Consider the following 18,867-nt stretch of genomic DNA (forward strand, 5'->3'; position numbering starts at 1 on the left):
TTTTTATTGACCCTCTTGCAGGTGGGAGGGATGGAGTCTAGAGTCTGCCATACTGCATACTGAAGGGCCTCATTAATAGGTAAGGCTTGCCCTGCGTGAAGGTGTGTAAGATGTCCACCAGGGAGTGCTACTGTTCCTGGATTTCCTCCAAAAGGAATCTGGCAAGGCCTCTATTATGAGTTTCATCATATCCTGAAAGATTTTGAAGTCATCCACAAATGATGGCAGAGGGGAAATAGCTGCCTCATCTGGAGAGTAAGAGGATGGTGGTGCCTCCTCTGTGGTAGCTACTCTTTAGTAGGGTGAGGAGGCTCCTGAGATGTTGATGGATGAGACTCCTGATGAGACTTTTTGCATAAAAGTGCCCTGTAGACTTGGTCCCTGTAAGAAGCCCAAGGGTTCGTGTAAGGGAAAGGTGCTGGACCCCATGAGTGGTCTTTCTAGGGCAGCCAGGTCAAGCATCTGCTGGGGTCTCTTCCTCAGGGAAGACCTCAAGGGGGAGGAGGGTGATGGATGGTAGAGCACTAAATAGTGCCACTAGACACAGGAGGAGCCCCTACTGGGACTCGCATCAGTACAGGAGCTTGAGCAGAATCCAGCCATCATGATGGTACTTGTAGGCAGTTCTTTAGTTGAGGCTGCAGCAGTACTAGGGAACATGCTGGGTGAGGCTGGGAAACCGGTGCCAGTGGGAAATTCCTCCTGGTATCCCTTAGCAGGCGGGAACTCTGGTTCCTCCATAACATGAATGTCCTTGTGAGAGAGAAACCTGGAAGGTACTAATGAGCCCATAAATGTTCCTCTGGATGAAATTTGTCCATGGGTACCAGAAGAGGTCCCAGTCACTTTAGAGAGCTCTGGGTGCACGTGGATGGTACCAGGTAAGAACTTCTTTAAAGAGGCATTAGTCTTTAAAAAGAATCCAGTTTTGGTACTGATGGATCCAAAGCTTGGGGCTCCTGAACAGCGAACTTCTTGGTACTCATTCTCTGTATATGGTTTCTTGGCTTGCAGCTGAGAAGTCTTATACAGCTGTGCTGACACCTTGGTACCATGTTCAGTGTGAGCCCTGGTGGTACCTGCAGAGGGATGTGGGGGTCTCCCTGCTTCCAGATCTAAGTGGAGACTCCTCTCCCTGTTTAGATTCTGTCAGGAGAGTGTGGTCTCTTATGTTTGGTTGCTTTCAGCAAGACCAAAGTTGCCCCCTGATTTCTGTAGCTTAAAGCTGGAGCTGATGAAGTCTCTGGAGAACTTTACACGGCTCAGACTGATTTACTTGGGGGTGGGGTATGGAAACTCAGATCCTGCGCATCTAAGGGAATGCTCCATGAGGAGCAGTTTTGGGTAGTTTCCCCACCATTTTCAAGATCTGCTCTTAAAACACAGCAGATCTTACACTTGGACGGGATGTGAGAACAGCAGAGGCAGCTGGAGTGCCCATCGCTGAAGGGAAAAGACCTGTGGCAAGTCTGGCAGGGCTTGAATCCTGGAATCTTGGCCCTACTGCTAGGAAACACAAGCAAAAAGGCCTGAGAGAGAATGGGGTGCCTCAAAGAAGAGGGGGAAAGCAGGAATGGAGAACCCCCCTTTCAAAGCACAAACTGTGCTATAAAAATAAACCACCACTAAACCTAATTATAAAACAGAGTAAAAGGTGCAGAAGAATAACTCAGCTAGATACTCAAAAAGAACAGGAGTACTTGTGGCACCTTAGAGACTAACAAATTTATTAGAGCATAAGCTTTTGTGGACTACAGCCCACTTCTTCGGATGGGCTGTAGTCCACAAAAGCTTATGCTCTAATAAATTTGTTAGTCTCTAAGGTGCCACAAGTACTCCTGTTCTTTTTGCGGATACAGACTAACACAGCTGCTACTCTGAAACCTGTCAGCTAGATACTGGATATTATAGAACTCTTCAGTTCTTTCTCAATCACCTGCAGCTTGGAGTGGCACAGGTCCATTCCTCTTTATACGCTCTCTCATCAGAGCTTAGGGTGTTGTATGGCACAGGCATAGACCCGAGGGTACTACTAGCAGAAAAATCTCAGAGTGCACGGGCACACACACATCCTCAAGGGGAGCACTCATGGGGCAATAACTTGAAGATATATGTTAGGTAGTTTAACTTTTCATTTCCTTACTTTTGTGAGTTCATGCCAGGTATGCAGTGTGTTGCTTCACAACAAAGTGTTTTCTATATTATTTATATAAATCCTTTTAACCTCATCCCTGCCTCTCTTTGGTTTATTCTCAATCCTCACTTTTCACATCATACCTACATTTTTATTGCAAGTTCTTCAGGATTGCGATCTATTTTATTTTGCAAGGTGCCCAACACATGAGATAATATTATTAATTACTCCTAGGGGAATACTGCACCACTGCGCATGCACATAATTCATAGGAAAAGGTATAGAAAAGGGCAACAAATTATATGGGGTATGAAATTGCTTCCATATGAGGAGAGATTAAAAAGACTGGTACTGTTCACCTTGGAAAAGAGACAAATAAGGGGTGGGGGGAACACAATAGATTTTTTAATATCATGGTGTGGAGAAAGTGACTAGGGAAGTGTTATTTACCCCTTCCCGTAACCAGAATCCACCCAATGAAATTAATAGGCAGCAGATTTAAAACATAAGGAAGTACTTCAGCATGCAACCCACAGTCAGCCTATGGAACTCATTGCCGGGGATGTTGTGAAGGTCGAAACTATAACTGGGTTAAAAAAAAAAAAAGAATTAGTTCATCAGCCATGATGGTCCAGGATGCAACCCCCTGCTCTGGGTGTTCCTAGCCTCACTGCCAGAAGCTGGAAGTGGACAACAGGGTATGGATCCGTTGATAATTGCCCTGTCCTGTTCATTCCCTCTGAAGAACCTGGCATTGGCCACTGTCAGAAGACAGGAAATTGGTCTAGATGGACCATAGGTCTGACACAGTATGGTCATTTTATGTTATTTAAAAAAAAGTGGGGGGCTAGAATGGATTCTCCAGCAGAGTAGAACGGTTACTTACCTTCTGTAACTGTTGTTCTTCGAGATGTGTTGTTCACGTCCATTACACATTAGGTGTACGCGCGCCGCGTGCACGGACGTCGAAAACTTTTTCCCTTAGCGGCTCCCGTCGGGCCGGCAGGGCCCCCTCCTTCCCGCCAGAGCGGCGCCCCGCTCCAGGGTATATATATCCTTGCCGACCCGACCCCTCCGGTTCCTTCTTGCCGGAGACTCCGACAGAGGGGAAGGAGGGTGGGAAGTGTAATGGACGTGAACAACACATCTCGAAGAACAACAGTTACAGAAGGTAAGTAACCGTTCTTTCTTCTTCGAGTGATTGTTCACGTCCATTACACATTAGGTGATTCCCAAGCTTACCATTGGAGGTGGGTAGGAGTCAAGGTACAACTGAGTGTAGCACAGCCCGACCGACCATCGCGTCCTCTCTGGTCTGATGATGGATCGTGTAGTGGGCTGTGAACGTATGAACGGACGACCAGGTGGCCGCCTTACAGATCTCCTGGATAGGGACCTGCGCCAAGGCCGTTGAGGACGCTTGGGCCCTAGTCGAGTGGGCCCGGATCTCCGGGGCTGGAACATTGGCGAGCTCATAACAGGTGCGTATACAATGCACAATCCATGCCGACAAGCGCTGTGTCGAGATAGGCAAGCCTTTCATACATTCCGCAATAGCAATGAACAGCTGAGGTGTTCTGCGGAACGACCTGGTCCGTTGCAGGTAGAATGCCAACGTCCTTCGGACATCCAGGGTATGTAGGCTGCGGTGGTGAGGGTCCGTATGGGGTTTAGGAAAGAACACCGGTAGGCAAATGTCCTGCCCCATGTGAAACTGCGATACCACCTTTGGAAGGAATTTGGGGTGCGGCCTCAGTTGCACCTTATTCTTATGGAACACTGTATAGGGTGGTTCCGAAGAGAGGGCCCTCAATTCCGATACCCTTCTGGCCGACGTGATGGCCACGAGAAACGCCACCTTCCACGAGAGGTGCGTGAGGGAGCAAGTGGCTAGGGGCTCAAAGGGAGGACTCATGAGTCTTGTTAGGACTAGGTTCAGACTCCACGCCGGGACAGGCGGGCGCGAGTAGGGAAACACCCTTTCCAGCCCCTTGAGGAATCGGGCCACTGTGGGGTTGGAGAACACTGACACTCCCAACTCTCCCGGATGGAAAGCCGAAATGGCGGCTAAGTGCACTCTAATTGAGGCGGGCGCAAGCCCTTGATTCTTGAGGTGCAGTAGGTAGTCCAAGATAGACGGAACTGAGGCTTGTAAAGGCTGTATGCGTTGAGGCTCACACCAGTGGGAGAACCTTTTCCATTTTGCCAGGTAGGTCGCTCTTGTAGAGGGCTTCCTACTATTAAGGAGGATTTGTTGAACTTGGTGAGAGCACCTGTGTTCTGCATCATTCAGCCAGAGAGATACCATGCCGTGAGATGTAGCGAAGACAGGTTCGGGTGGAGTAGGCGACCTTTGTCTTGCGTGACTAGGTCGCGATGGAGGGGGAGGGTAATTGGATCGGCTATGGACAGTTCCAGCAGGGACGTGAACCAATGCTGGCGTGGCCAGGCCGGGGCGATAAGTATGATCGTCGCCCTGTCCCTGCGGGCCTTGAGGAGAACCTTGTGTATGAGTGGGAACGGAGGGAAGGCATATCTCAGGCTCCCTCCCCATGGGATCATGAAGGCATCTGCTAATGATCCCCGGCTGAGGTTCTGGAACAAGCAGAACTGAGGGCATTGGCTGTTGTCCCTGGTGGCGAATAGATCCACCCGGGGAAAGCCCCACCTCCGGAAGATCGAATGCAGGACGTCTCGCCTCAACGTCCATTCGTGCATTCGGTAGGATCGGCTGAGGCGGTCTGCTAAGCCGTTTTGAATCCCTGGAAGATACGTCGCGATGAGGTGTATCACATGGGCTATACAGAAGTCCCATAATTGGAGTGCCTCGCGACAGAGGGGAGAAGACCGGGACCCGCCCTGCTTGTTTATATAGAACATGGCGGTAGTGTTGTCCGTCAGGACTGCCACGCTGTGACCTTTTATGGTGGCGCGGAAGGTCTGACAGGCGAGGCGAACCGCTCTTAGCTCCTTCAGATTGATGTGAAGCAGCTTGTCTTCTCTGGACCACAGCCCTTGGGTCCGCAGTTCCCCCAGGTGCGCCCCCCAACCCAGGTCCGACGCATCTGTTACCAACATCAGAGTGGGCTGTGGGGCAGCGAAGGGGATCCCTTCGCATACCTGTTGGTGATCGAGCCACCAGCATAGCGAGCTCAGCACCTGGTTTGGGATCGTGACTACTTGATCCAATGGGTCTCTGTTGGGGCGATGCGTGCGGGCGAACCACAACTGTAAAGGCCGGAGCCTTAGGCGAGCATGTTTGACCACGTGTGTGCAAGCTGCCATATGCCCCAGAAGCTGCATGCAACACCTTGCCGTTGTCGTGGGGAATTTTTGGACCGAGCTTACGGCTCTCTGAATTGACATGAACTGTGCCTCTGGTAGGCTTGCCTGTGCGGCTACCGAGTCCAGGGTCGCACCTATGAAGTCCAGTCTCTGTGTGGGGACTAACGTGGACTTGGGCACATTGACCCGGAGGCCGAGCTTGTCGAACGTCTGCAAGGCCAGCGTCACGTGAGATCGGACCTCGGCCTCCGACCTGCCCGCGAGAAGCCAATCGTCCAGGTACGGGAACACACGCATCCTTCTTTTTCGAAGGAAGGCTGCTACCACGGACATGCACTTCGTAAACACTCGTGGTGCTGACGCCAGGCCGAAGGGCAGGACCGTAAATTGGAAATGGCGCTGGTTGACAACGAAGCGCAGAAACCGTCTGTGGGCCGGATTGATTGCGATGTGAAAATAGGCATCTTTCATATCGAGGGCAGCATACCAATCCCCCGGATCCAGGGATGGGATAATAGTTCCAAGGGAGACCATACGGAAGCGCGCCTTGATCAGAAACTTGTTTAGATTGCGCAGGTCCAAAATAGGACGGAGGCCCCCTTTCGCCTTGGGGATCAGGAAGTATCTGGAATAGAATCCTTTTCCCCTTAGGTCTGGTGGGACCTCTTCTACTGCTCCTGCAGCGAAAAGGGTCTGTACCTCCTGTAGGAGGAGTTGCTCGTGAGAAGGGTCCCTGAAGAGGGACGGGGAAGGGGGATGGCAGGGAGGGGGCGAGGAAAACTGGAGGGTATAGCCCGCCTTCACTGTGCGCTGGACCCAGCGGTCCGATGTTATGCGCAACCAGGCCCGGTAGAAATGGGACAGGCGGTCCTTGAAACCCAGAGGAGGATCCGGTATAGGAAGTGGTACGCTGTCCTCGGGCGTAGCTTCAAAAGCCTGGTTTATTCCCTGGCTGCGGCTTGCCCTGGCCGTGACTCTGGCCTTGGTTAGGCGTATTGTTACGTCTCCGCCTGTTATCCCTGCCTCGACGGCGGTAAGGCTCGTGCCGGGGGCGAGGGTGGTATTGCCTCTGTGGTGGCTGGGGTTTAAAGGGCTTACGCTGCGTCACCGGGGTGTGCATACCCAACGACTTAAGGGTCGCACGCGAGTCCTTAAGGCTATGCAGCCTGGCGTCCGTTTGGTCGGAGAACAAGCCCGAACCTTCAAACGGGAGGTCCTGCAGTGTGGTTTGCACCTCTGGTGGAAGACCTGAAGCCTGTAACCACGCCGAACACCTCATCACGACTCCTGACGCGATTGTTCTAGCCGCAGCATCGGCTGAGTCGAGGGAGGCCTGCAATGAGGTCTTGGCCACCGCCATCCCCTCGTCCACCAGGGCCATGAACTCCTGATGCGCGTCAGGTGGGAGGGAGTCCTTAAACTTGGCGACTGAAGCCCAAGAGTTAAAATTGTGCCTGTTCAGAATCGCCTGCTGATTGGCGATCCTTAGTTGAAGGCCCCCAGAGGAATAGACTTTCCTCCCGAACAAGTCCAGTCGCTTAGCTTCCTTGCCCTTGGGGGCCGGAGCTTGCTGGCCACGACGCTCTCTCTCGTTGACCGCTGAGACCACTAGCGAACAAGGGGACGGGTGCAAAAAGAGGAAGTCGAACCCTCTAGATGGGGCGAAGTATTTCCTCTCCACGCCTCTTGCAGTCGGTGCACTGGAGGCCGGCGTCTGCCACACCGTCTTACAGTTGGACTGTACTGTCCGTATGATCGGGAGAGCGACTCTGGAGAGGCCCTCTGGGCTCAGGATATCGACCATGGGGTCTTCCTGTTCTACGGTCTCCTCCGCTTGCAAGCCCAGATTGAGGGCTACCCTGCGAAGCAGGTCTTGGTGTGCCCGATGGTCAATCGGGGGAGGGCCGGACACCATGTTGCCCGCTACTGCCTCATCTAGCGAGGAGGAAGAGGTCGGAGCCTTCTGCCCCTCCTCAGTGTCCTGCAACCCGGCATCGACCAGTTGCTCTTCTGGGGCCTGACCCGCAGTGTGGGACTGGGACAGTACCGTACTCTGTGCCGAGTCCACTCCTTCCCGCTCCGGAGGTCTAGAGACCGTTGCCTCCTTATGCGATGGCGGGCGGTGCCGTGGGGAGCGGGATCGGTACCCCGGTGGCCTGGATCTCGAGGCCCTCGATGGGGGCCCTTGCTGGTGGTAGGCCCAGGGTGTCCAGAAAGGCCATTGGCTCGGCTGGCCCCATTGAGAATGGCTATAGTCCCTGCTGGCCTGCGACCTATGGCCATATCCGCCGTACCGGTCCGAGTCAGTCCCTGAGACCACGGACGGTGACCTGGAAGGCCACGGCGGAGCCATAGGACGGTGCCGGTCCGGGTTTGGGGAGTAGCGCCTCCGCGACCAGGATCTGGAATAGCGTCTCGCCGATCTGGACCTGGAATGGTACCGGTGGTCGCGGGACCGGGACCGGCTACGGCTGGTCGGCCTCGGGTAACCTACCGCCGACATTTCGCGGTGCCGACTCGTGTTGGGTTGCTGAGTCGGTGCCGACCGCTTGTTGAAGCCCGACTGCTGCGGTGCTTCCTGCGCTGAGGGTAACCGGGAGTCCACCGAAGCGGAGCTCGACCGGGACCGGTTCCCGAAACGGTGCCGAGACGGCGATCATGACGGGCGCACCATCGCCGGCTTGCCTCTGTGCGACAGCTTCGGCGGAGCGTCCTCAGCGCGTGCCGGGGCCTCGACGGACAATGCGATGAGGTCCTTAGCTGCCTCAAACGTGTCCGGAGTGGAGGGCTGTTCCAAGAGCTCCTCCAGCCCTTCATCCTCACTCGACACGCCCATCCCGGGGCTCGACGGGCCTTTCGGCGCCGGAGCCACTACCGGGGTCTGTGCCGGGGCCGTACCGGCCTTAGGGGCACTCGAGGTCTTCACCGGTGCCGCCCTCTTGTGTGGGGAGCGTCCTCGGGCCTTAGGTTGGCCCTTCGCTTTTGCCGGCGAAGACGACCGGCGTCGTATATGTCCCCGTTGGGTCGGTGCCGTGGGCTTCATGTGACCCGCCGGCGCCGGTTCCCGCACCGATGCCGGGGCGCTCCGCACGGAGGCAGACGGTGCCACCGAAGTGGAGGGCTGTAATGCCGTCTCCATGAGCAGCTGCTTAAGGCGAAAGTCTCTTTCTTTCTTGGTTTTGGGCTTAAAGGCCTTGCAGATCTTGCAGCGCTCTTTCTGGTGAGCCTCCCCCAGGCAACGGAGACACGAGACGTGGGGGTCGCTCAATGGCATAGGCCTGCAACACGTGGCACAAGCCTTGAAGCCTTGGGCGTACGGCATGCCCCGCCGCCCAGGGCCGGTGCCGGGGTTGAACAAACAACCACAGCAGGAACTTTAAGTACCCTAATGAGCTGTTAACTACTGCTCAACACTACTACAATACTAACTGATAACTGCTAGATAACACTAATGACTATTACTAAGGGACACTCTCAGACGAGAAACAGAGTTGTTCCAACGCCGCCACGGACGGTAAGAAGGAACTGGAGGGGTCGGGTCGGCAGGGATATATATACCCTGGAGCGGGGCGCCGCTCTGTCAGGAAGGAGGGGGCCCTGCCGGCCCGACGGGAGCCGCTAAGGGAAAAAGTTTCCGACGTCCGTGCACGCGGCGCGCGTACACCTAATGTGTAATGGACGTGAACAATCACTCGAAGAAGAACAGTGCCTTCCTGCTCCTCTGCTGTAAGAGGTATTCAGCCTCTTATGAATCCTCTGCATCTGTGACTATACAGAAATCACACTCCCAGTGCTTCCAAATTACTCCGCATGGTGCTTTTCACAGGAATGGAAGCAACACCAGCTACCGAGAGTCGGCATGGGTAGCTGTAGGGGTCTTCATGCTGAGACTAGTGTAGCAAGTGCTGAGGCCTACTCCTGAACTGCATGTACTGTCCTCAGGTCAAAGAACACCCTTACTATACCAAGAGTTGAAAGATCTCTAGGCAGGGGCCTCTGCCTACAGCTACCTCCCAGGCAATCTCAGCACCATGCAGGGCAGGCAATGCCTCTTGGAAGCAACGCCTCATCAGATGAGCCAGAACTCATCACCAACATCTTGCAGTCTATTTTGAGACAGAACTAAGGCTGGCAGGATCAAAAGGCACTTGCTATGAGAAGCTTTGTGTCTGGCTGGCTCCAACAAGGAACTGGGTGTAAGGTTCTGGTAGGGCTACGGTAGTGACAATTGCTGGGGCACAACTGACCAGTAAGGTGAAGGTGTCTCACGCTAGCCTTTATTACCTCAGAGAGCCAAAAGTAATTTGGGGTAGGATATTTCTGCCTTGCCCATAAGGGGAGCACAAGACCCAAGGGTGAGAATGCCTGGTATCTTGAACAGAAGCGACGTACTTAATTGCTTTCCAACGATATAAATTGCAATAGAATCATATGCATCTTCACCTTCCCCATTAAATGAGGGATACATGGTGGCATGGATCCTTCACTCAAAAATGAATTAACAGCTGGAGCGCTATCGCCTGCCACTCCCACTGAGCAGGGATGATATGCATCACCTGCTGCTCTTAATACTCTATAGCAGGGGTCTCAAAGTCCCGGCCCGCGGGCCATCTGCGGCCCAAGAACCTCCCCACTGCAGCCCATGGAAGAGAGACGCATGCAGCCAGCCATGTCTGCTGCTGGCACAGCCCCCGCAGCTCCCATTGGTTGGGGGAGAGGGACAGAGATACCATCACTAGTCATCGGGCAGAGTCAGCCATGGCGGCGGCATCATTAGTTGCCGGGCAGAGTCAGCCACAGAGGCAGCATCACTTTTTTCACAATGAATATAAACAAGTCAAAATACTGAACACAACTCTCTGATGCATACCTTGCTGCAATCCTGAAGGTTTCAACTGCTCAGTCACTGAGGCCAAACGTCAACAAACTGACAGAACTGAAGCGTTGCCAGGTGTCTGGCAAACACTAAAAACTCTCTGGCAGGCGAAGAATTGTATAAACTTGTATGACAGCTTTATTATTTCTAAGAAATTCAAAATAAAAAATACAATATAAATGTTTTCTTTTCTGAACATCATCTTCAGTGACATTATTGGCCCGCTGGGAGGACTGGAGGACTGGCACTGGCCCTAAGGTAAACTGAGTTTGAGACCCCTGCTCTATAGCTATGGGAATTGTTCCTGAGTCATGCATTGCAGAAGAACTTCTCTTCCTTGCCTAACACCCCCAACCCGATAACTCCTGATCCAAAGCAGGAGTTGGGAGATCAGATGCTCAAGCAGGCATTAGATCTAGTTACATCAAATCCACCGTTACAGATAATGACACTGGTAACTGTCAGGATTGGTGCAATGGATAGTGAGGGTACTGAAGTCCAGATCAAAGGCTCCTACATCAAAGAAGACAGCAGCCCAATAGCACTCAAGGCTACAATCTGCCCAGATGACAAATTGGTGCTTTGAGGCATTGAGGGGGTGCGAAGACCGACGACAAAATTGAAGACACATGCAGACTAGATCAGATCAGACAATATCTGCTGTTGCCTTTGAGAAGCCCCATGTTGAGGTAACATCAAATGTCATTCAAAGCAGGGTAATTGGAGGACTCAATAGGGGCATACAGAAGTGCGGAGGACAGCGTTAGCCATGAATAAAGAGATGACTGATGATGCCATAACTGAAGTCCATTTTCCTAAGCCACCTGTGTGGCTGCTAGAGGCACTGAAGGTGAACATGACTCAGGGACACCAATGCATGGGGTCATAAAAGATACTATGACAGCAGCTGTCATGAATACAAACCCTCAGTGTCTTGGCTAAAGCCTTAACTCTACCTGGTGGGGACTTGAAACTCGAGGCTCATTTGGGCCATAAGTCAACCTTAGTTAAGCTAATGCAGGCAGTCAGGATGCTCATTCTGGGATTCTTCGAGCACATGGTGCACCCCAGTCAGTTATGTTCTGTGCCACGGCAGACGAGGTCAGTCAGGGTCAGCATTTCATTACCTTCATGGTACTTCTGGAAGTTGTTGGGTTGTCTTCCTTGATCCATTCCTGCGGTAAGAAAAGGATTAAAAAATTAAGAAGGTCTATGCAGCATTGGTAAAAATAGAAAGGGTGAAAGATAGTGAGAAGATGCCCAAAAGAGCCGAAAATAATTACGTTGAAGGCTGCCAAATTCCCGAGGAAACAACAGCGCTTTCTTTTATGGGGCAAGGTCATGGACGGGAAAGAGAAGCCCCAAGAAAGTAATGACACTTTCCAGTGAGTCCCTTTAACACAAACTCACAGAAAGGGTATTTTTCTGAACCAATTAGTAGTTATTTTAGAGAAAATATGAGGAGAGGAGGGAATTTAAATATAAAATTTTTATCCCACTGCCAATTCTCATTTGACGTGCTTACCTTGCTCATAAACCAACTGTGCTATGGTGTGAGAATGACTGACTATAATAGCTGAAGCTACAGAAATAAAATAGGATTTAAGGGTATACAATATATCTGCAGTAGCCTAGACCAGTGGTCTCCAAAGTGGGGTGGGGCAAAATGGTAGAGCCGGCACGGCAGGGGGTGCGTGCTCAAAGTGTTTTTACTGATAGGGGTGCGCGATCAAAAAAGTTTGGAGACCATGGGCCTAGACTGAGCATCCTGAGAGATACAGCACAGAACAAACAGTCTGAGAGAAAAAGAGTGATGGGGTGAGGAGGGAATACACGCTTTCCAATTCAGGGTGGCTGCAGACCAAAACTATCTCTGACATTAGTTCGAGTAGCCCAACAGGCTGTTCTAATTTACAGCAGCTTTACCAGGGCTGACCTGCAGCTCACAATCTCTGCAGTAGTGAGTGTTACAAACCCAAGCTTTCTTTCTGTGGCTCCTGGCATGGCCCCTATACCAGGGCCTGGGAAGGGGGGCAGCCTTGGGCTTCTTTTATTTGCCCTATACTGTTCCTGTGCCAAGAGAATTCTCTCCTGCATTCCTGCAGCTCCTTCGTGGCCTTTATATGATGCTCAAGGAGGATTCAGATGCTGTAACAGGGGCCACAACCAATTCCAATATGTTTTAAGGAGAATCAGTTGCAATCAATAAAGCTAAAAAAAAATTAAACATTAACAGATAGCTACATAAATAGCAACAGATCGAGGAATGCCCCAAATCCTATTTTTTATTAGTTAAGAACGTTTTCTATAAATTCTAGTTTAGGGAAAAGAAGCACATTATCTTTAATAAAGTGCTCCAGCTAGAGCTCCTGTAGAAAACCAAAATCTTCTCAGATTTTGTGTTTCTGCCTGCATAGTATATATTGTTCTGAATTTACCATTTTAACTGAAACAATCTCATTTTAACTCAAATGTGTCAAGCTTAGTTTGAAGAATTTTTATTGTAAAGAAAATCTCCAATGAGCTGTTAGCAGAGGTGTGTGGTGAAGAAAGGGAATCAGATTTCTGTTATTCTAATTTGACAGCTTCTAAACCAGGCACAGGAAAAAGGTAATTGTAGTGGGAAGTGAAGAGAAAGAACATATCTACTACTCCTCACTTGTATTTATGGTAAGAAAATGTGAAAAAGTTATCCTACAACATAACACTTGTTCCCTTTCTGCCTGATTTTGGAAGCAAAATAATAAAAGGAGGTGGTGTTTAAAAGAAAAGAGGTACTTCCTTAAAGTCAAGAAATTGAAGAGGGGAGAAAAAAATCTCTAAACTTCTCTAAGGCAGACCTTACTGCATGGGATTCCAAGTGAATACTCAGGAAGAAAAAAAAAAGATAACAGGAGACTTGAGAAAACAAAACCATTTACCTCCCTTAAAACAAAGAAAATATTTATATATCTATACACACACACGAGCAGGGTAACAAGAGCAACCAGGTGGGCAGGACCAGATGGAAACGGTCCTCAGCTGGTTTCTGAAGTAGCACTGGGTAGGAAATTAGTGGAGCTTCTACTGCTGTTCTCTTAGGGTCCTCTGGTCTAGAATCTAATGGAACGTGACCCCAGCTGATTCTCTGCAGCAACTCACAGGCTTTGAAGAACCTAGAAAGGAGAAGCATGGCAAGTCTCTCCCTCTTCTGGGAACCCTGTATCAAGAGAAACTCCATTTTGGAGTTAGCCTCTTTATCTAGCCTAGAAGTTGTCTCTTCTTTGAGTCTAGCAGTAAGCAGCCATTTGTGTAAGGAGGGATATGTTGGGCTTAATTGTTTTGTGTTAGCAACTGAAGAGCAAGTAAGGTAAGTCATCAGCTCTCTGTCCTCCATGAGATTTTCCATAAAAAAGGGCAGAAAACTCATCAGTTAGAATCAACCTGAGGAAGTGGAGTTTACTGCAACACATTGAACTAAGCTTGTAAAATGAACTGAGGAGGTAAAGAGAAGACGCTTACCTTAGGTTCTGAGCAGATAAGAGCTCAGGGAAGATCTAAACCCCATTTAAATATACTAAGCCCAATAAATGGGATTTAGATTTGTTTTCAGTGTTGTCTTTGTACAACTCAAGTTGTATTCAGTATTTTGTTACTCTTTGGTTGTCAGTAGTAAATGCTTTCACAAGCATAGTGTGAAAAAGCTAATTTCAGCATGATCTACAGTTTGCCACCCTAATCTGATCACCATGATAGGCAGGAACAACTCTGAAATCCATCTTCCAAACGGGTCCAAATGATCAAAAGCAACATGCCTGATTCTGTGTGTCCCTGCACATTGTATATTCATTAATACAAAGGAGGAATAAAACAATAAAATTCTGATGCAGCAGTGTTTTACACCCACTTTGCACTGAGATAAATGATTACACAAGATGCAGGCCAATGGAGATTCAGAGCCTATGTCAAATGCACAGGCCTTAGAAGAAAACATTATGTCTCAGAAAAATCAAAAAGAATGATTTTTCTGGCTGAAAAGCCATGTGAACATAAGATGTATGCCAAACCTCACCAGATGCTGATTTCAAAGGGCAAGGCTTTCTGGCAGTGAAGTAATCATAAAAAAAAAAAAAAGACTGTTCCAGTTGAACACACAGTATGTTCAGAGGAAAAAAATGAAAGCAGAGTGATGTGACTCAACTGGACAGAACATACACACTGTTTTACTCAGTGAACCAAAACTTGCATGGCCTTTCTTTCCAAAGGGGTCACTTTATACAGTCTTCCCTGAGTGTGTAAAACCTAGATGTTACCACTGCCTCAAAGAAAAGGCAACATTTAGAAGTGAGGCAGGGAAAGGGATCAACCGAAGTTCACTTCGCCTTCCCATCTGATTTGAAGACTGGGTGGAAGGTTCTCCTTTTCAGGTAGAAAGCTCCTTCTCAAATTTTCAAACTCAGATTTGCAATTCAGACTATGATCTGGTTAAAATAAAAATCTTTCTGCCAAGGTAACTGCCATCATTTGGTGGAAAAAAACAACAACATTTTACCTGAAAAGTAAAAAGTAAACCAGGTGTCTTATTTTAATTCCCCCTCTGTTGAGAGCATTACAAGTACTCAAAATCTATACTGTAGTAACCCTGATCATCTCATTTCATTAATGAACATAATTTCAAATGCTTCTGAAAAATGTCTCTATTCCAATAAGTTAATGTACAGTGTACAATAATCATCCAATTCCTGTGGAGAAAACAGATAAGTATTTGAACAATTCAGCAAAATTTACATAAAAGCCTTAATTGTGATTTTATATTTGAAAATACATTAGTTTTCATTCCAGTTCACTTACTAACATTATGAAGAAGTTTTGAACAAGGGTTTAATAAAAATAATAATGAACATGTGGTAAAAAAACAAAAAACCCTGTTACAGATTATTATTTACTTTGTATTTTTAAAAATTCTGAAAATGGAGTAAAACATTTTTGTGGTTTTGTTTTTATTAATTTTGAGAATACCATTTAGAAACCAGAATGCTGGTAACTTCACCCACAGGGTTCTATAAAATTGATTCTTCTTTCATAGGTCCTTTAAAGATTCAATGTTCTTGAATATCAAAACTCAGTTCTTTAAAAAACATTGCTAAGAACTTCCAAGAATATGAATCAAAATGCAAACAGAAGTTGGACTTTGTACATTTCTGCAACTACTACTAAAATAAACTAATTACATAAACACTCTCAAAATAACACAATGGGATTCAACTTCATTTTAGACATTTGGAAAGCAGTGTCATACTTTATTTTAAATAAACCCATGTAAAAACAAAGTTAAAATGAAAAAAATGGTACCTGAAAAATAAATTATTTGATATAAAACAAATCAATAACTTAAAAACATACTAATATACAAAATGATTAACGATATACTGTACAGTATGGGAAACAATTGATAAAGCCTTCTGTCCCACAAAACAGATTACTTTATAAACAAAAGGTTACATAAGTTAAGGGAAATGAAATCAGTAAATAGACTAGAAGTACATTATTATTCAAACTTACTGGTCAAATAAAAGGTTTATCCCAACTTATGATGCTTCAAATGTCTCAAGTCATTTTCTTCTTAATGACCAAGTGAAAAAGTTTAGCTATATCACTGAAAGGTTGTTTAAAAATGTTTAAAAATAGAGAACAATAATTAATATGAGAATGAAGTTTCTAAAATGTGAACACAGTAGCAATATTTCAAGATTTCAGGTAGCTGTTCCACTATTACTGAATTTCCATCATCATGAACAAAAGAATTTAGTGTTGAAAATTCCACTCAACAGAAAAATATTTCTAGTTAAAATTGTCCTTGTAAATTGTTTACCAAGTGTGATATACATCAAAGAATTGCAGCAAGATTGAACAAAGCAACAACAAGTTTTAAAGGCAAAGCCACTCACTGGATGCTTTGTGTTCTGTTTTAGAGATCATAAAAGCTTTAACATCAATTGTGTTTTTATCATGCACAGGGAAAAATATACACCTAATTTTTTATTAAATATATTTTACTACATATGAATGATACAAAAAAGCATACAGAAAAAATAATGCTGTACCTGATTAGAACTAAGAGAAGAAATTTAGAGAGAAGTTAAACTTCAATTTTTAATTCTATCGGTTATACCTTGGACACTCTAAGCTGTGCATTACACAAGTACCTCAACTTAAAAATGGAAGTGGGGTCATTGTGTTTTCTTTGAAATCCATGTATTTTCATAATGTGGCGGAAACCCAGTAGCATATACTACAGATCACAATGCTTAGCTTTTGGATCAATATATTCCTCTATCAATCCTACGGTGCTGGGTTTTCCCAGTATTAACAGGAAGTGCAGACATAATATTAAGGAACCTGCCTTCAGCACAGCAGAAGACTCTTCTGCCAACAAATATAGAGATTAAAGAAAATGTGGTACACACTAAGTGACAAATTCTTGTCCTTGACTAAATTAATGCAACTCCAATGACTTAAAAAGAGGTGTGCCTGTTCATAGTAGGCATGAATTGGTCCCATCTCCCTAAAACTAATTGTTTGGAGCCCCAAAAAAACCTGAAATGGTGTAATAAGGTGCTTGCTCAACAATGATACAAACTTCCCATTTTGGAAGTCAAAATTCGGTAACCTTATATCAGAGGTAGTATTATGACAGAAAGCCCTATGTGGAGGGTGCTCTGTGTTTTACTTTTGAGAATTATGGAAAACCATGACATCACCAATATTTCATTAAAAAGTTGTGCATTTTTAAAAAAAGAAGTTTCCACAAACTATATAACATTTTACAGGTAATTATTAGAAGTCCTAATTCCAATAAGCAAATTTTTGTTAGAACTAATCAAGTACATTTGGGGACACCCTTATAAAATTAATTAGAAGTACATATTATGTAATTATAAACTGTACACATTTAACTTTAATCACTCCAGTTTAGCATATACTGAAGCTGAGACCCTTTTCTGAAATTTTTGAAGAACCTCCATTTTATTGCCTAACCGGAACATTAAACAACATAAAATTATGTAACTGCTTATAAGGAGGCTGGGAAATACCTATGTTTGAAATTTAACATTCACAAAGATTGGATTTCATTTTTAGGAAAAAGTGACTGATATTTTAGTTGAGGCTTAATTCAATTGCTGAAAACTATCTCTTATAGTACTCGCTACAGTATCTTATTCCAAAACTTTGAATTGCTTTGTAAAAGTAACATTGCTAGAACTTTGCATGCTCCTATAAAAACAATGTTAAAAACAGCTGACTTACAAACCTTTAGAAGTAAAGGTATTCAAACCCATTTGGTCACCTGCAATAAAGTAAATGACCATATACTGACCACCTACAAGTAACTGCAGTGAGAAATTCATAACCTATTCCAAGATCTTGAATACCTCAATACTATCAGTGTGTTTTCTGATACTATCATGATGCGGATGTGCTGGAAAAAAACCCCAAAAACAACCAAGGGGAAAGAAAAAAAAAAGTTTAGACATACATCACTGAGGGGATATTGCCCTGGAGAGTGATGCCTCCTACTCTTTCCCTTCCATCCCCAGCATGATCTTGAAATCCTTCACAGTCCCAATCCAAAAGAACTGAAGAGGAGGGGTTGCCATAGGCTCAGGGGCAGGAGGCAGCATGACTGTTTTGGCTCAGTTCCACCCCCCTCCACACCTCATAGCAGTGTGGGGGCACAGGATCCTAAATGAACCAAATATCTTATGATGCAACAGCTTCAAGAATAAAGATACCCTCCTGCTCACTTTAGTGCATGGGAACAGTTTGCAAATAGGAGAATCGAGGGGTCAATGTATTTGGAACACACAAAAAAACACTATGAGAAGTTGCTTTACTTCGTCTCAGTTCATAGCTTTCATGATTCTCGGTATTATTTTGTTGCTGCCAACTCATGTGAAAGAGTTGTATTTATCTTTGCATCTTGTACAAAAGCACATAGCAGCATTATAATTTTATGTATTTATTTTTTGCTTTTAAAGTGAAATTCCCCCTGTGCTAATGACCAACACAAGCCTATACTGAAGGCTAAAGTGGCACACGAGCCTTGTTGTTAACCCTTCTACACAAGGGTGAATTCCATCCACAATGGGATCTTGTGAAGCAAACAAAAAATGGATTGTTGGAGGATTTAAGAAATATTACTTATATTATATTAATATAAGTAAAATGGACTGGAAAAAGCCAGTTTCTGAATACTTTTTCAATTCATTTGAATTCTTTTGAAAACATTGAATTTTACCAGATTAAAATATATAATCTAATACTTTAAAAAAATGTCTTAACAACAACAGCTAACGCCCAGAACATTTTAATGGAGTTTTAGAAGTCATTCCATGGTTATAATTAGGATAGTTTTGCCTTACCTATAAAATTGTCTCATCTTAAGAGTGAAACTCCATCAGTCATGCAAGAACTGCCAGGTAGCCATGCCCATATCAAATTCTGGAAGCAGTCCTATGCAGACAATGTGGTTAGTATCCAAACTTTGGTACTGTAAGAGCCTGACTGGAGCAACAGCCCCAGGAAATGCTTG

At 46.3% G+C, this 18,867-nt stretch overlaps 1 protein-coding gene across 1 annotated transcript in view; it reads right to left on the minus strand.

Annotated features, from left to right (window-relative positions):
* Window positions 1–10,410: 10,410 nt before the first annotated feature.
* The window catches only part of ELAVL1 (ELAV like RNA binding protein 1), a 101,950-nt gene continuing 93,493 nt past the window's right edge, over window positions 10,411–18,867 (minus strand). The window contains exon 6 of the mRNA XM_065578297.1: window positions 10,411–11,470. Within this exon, the coding sequence (XP_065434369.1) occupies window positions 11,425–11,470 (46 nt within the window). The 3' untranslated portion in view covers window positions 10,411–11,424. The remainder of the gene's footprint in view (window positions 11,471–18,867) is intronic.

This window comes from Chrysemys picta, chromosome 25 (assembly GCF_011386835.1).
Source record: "Chrysemys picta bellii isolate R12L10 chromosome 25, ASM1138683v2, whole genome shotgun sequence".
NCBI lineage: Eukaryota > Metazoa > Chordata > Testudines > Emydidae > Chrysemys > Chrysemys picta.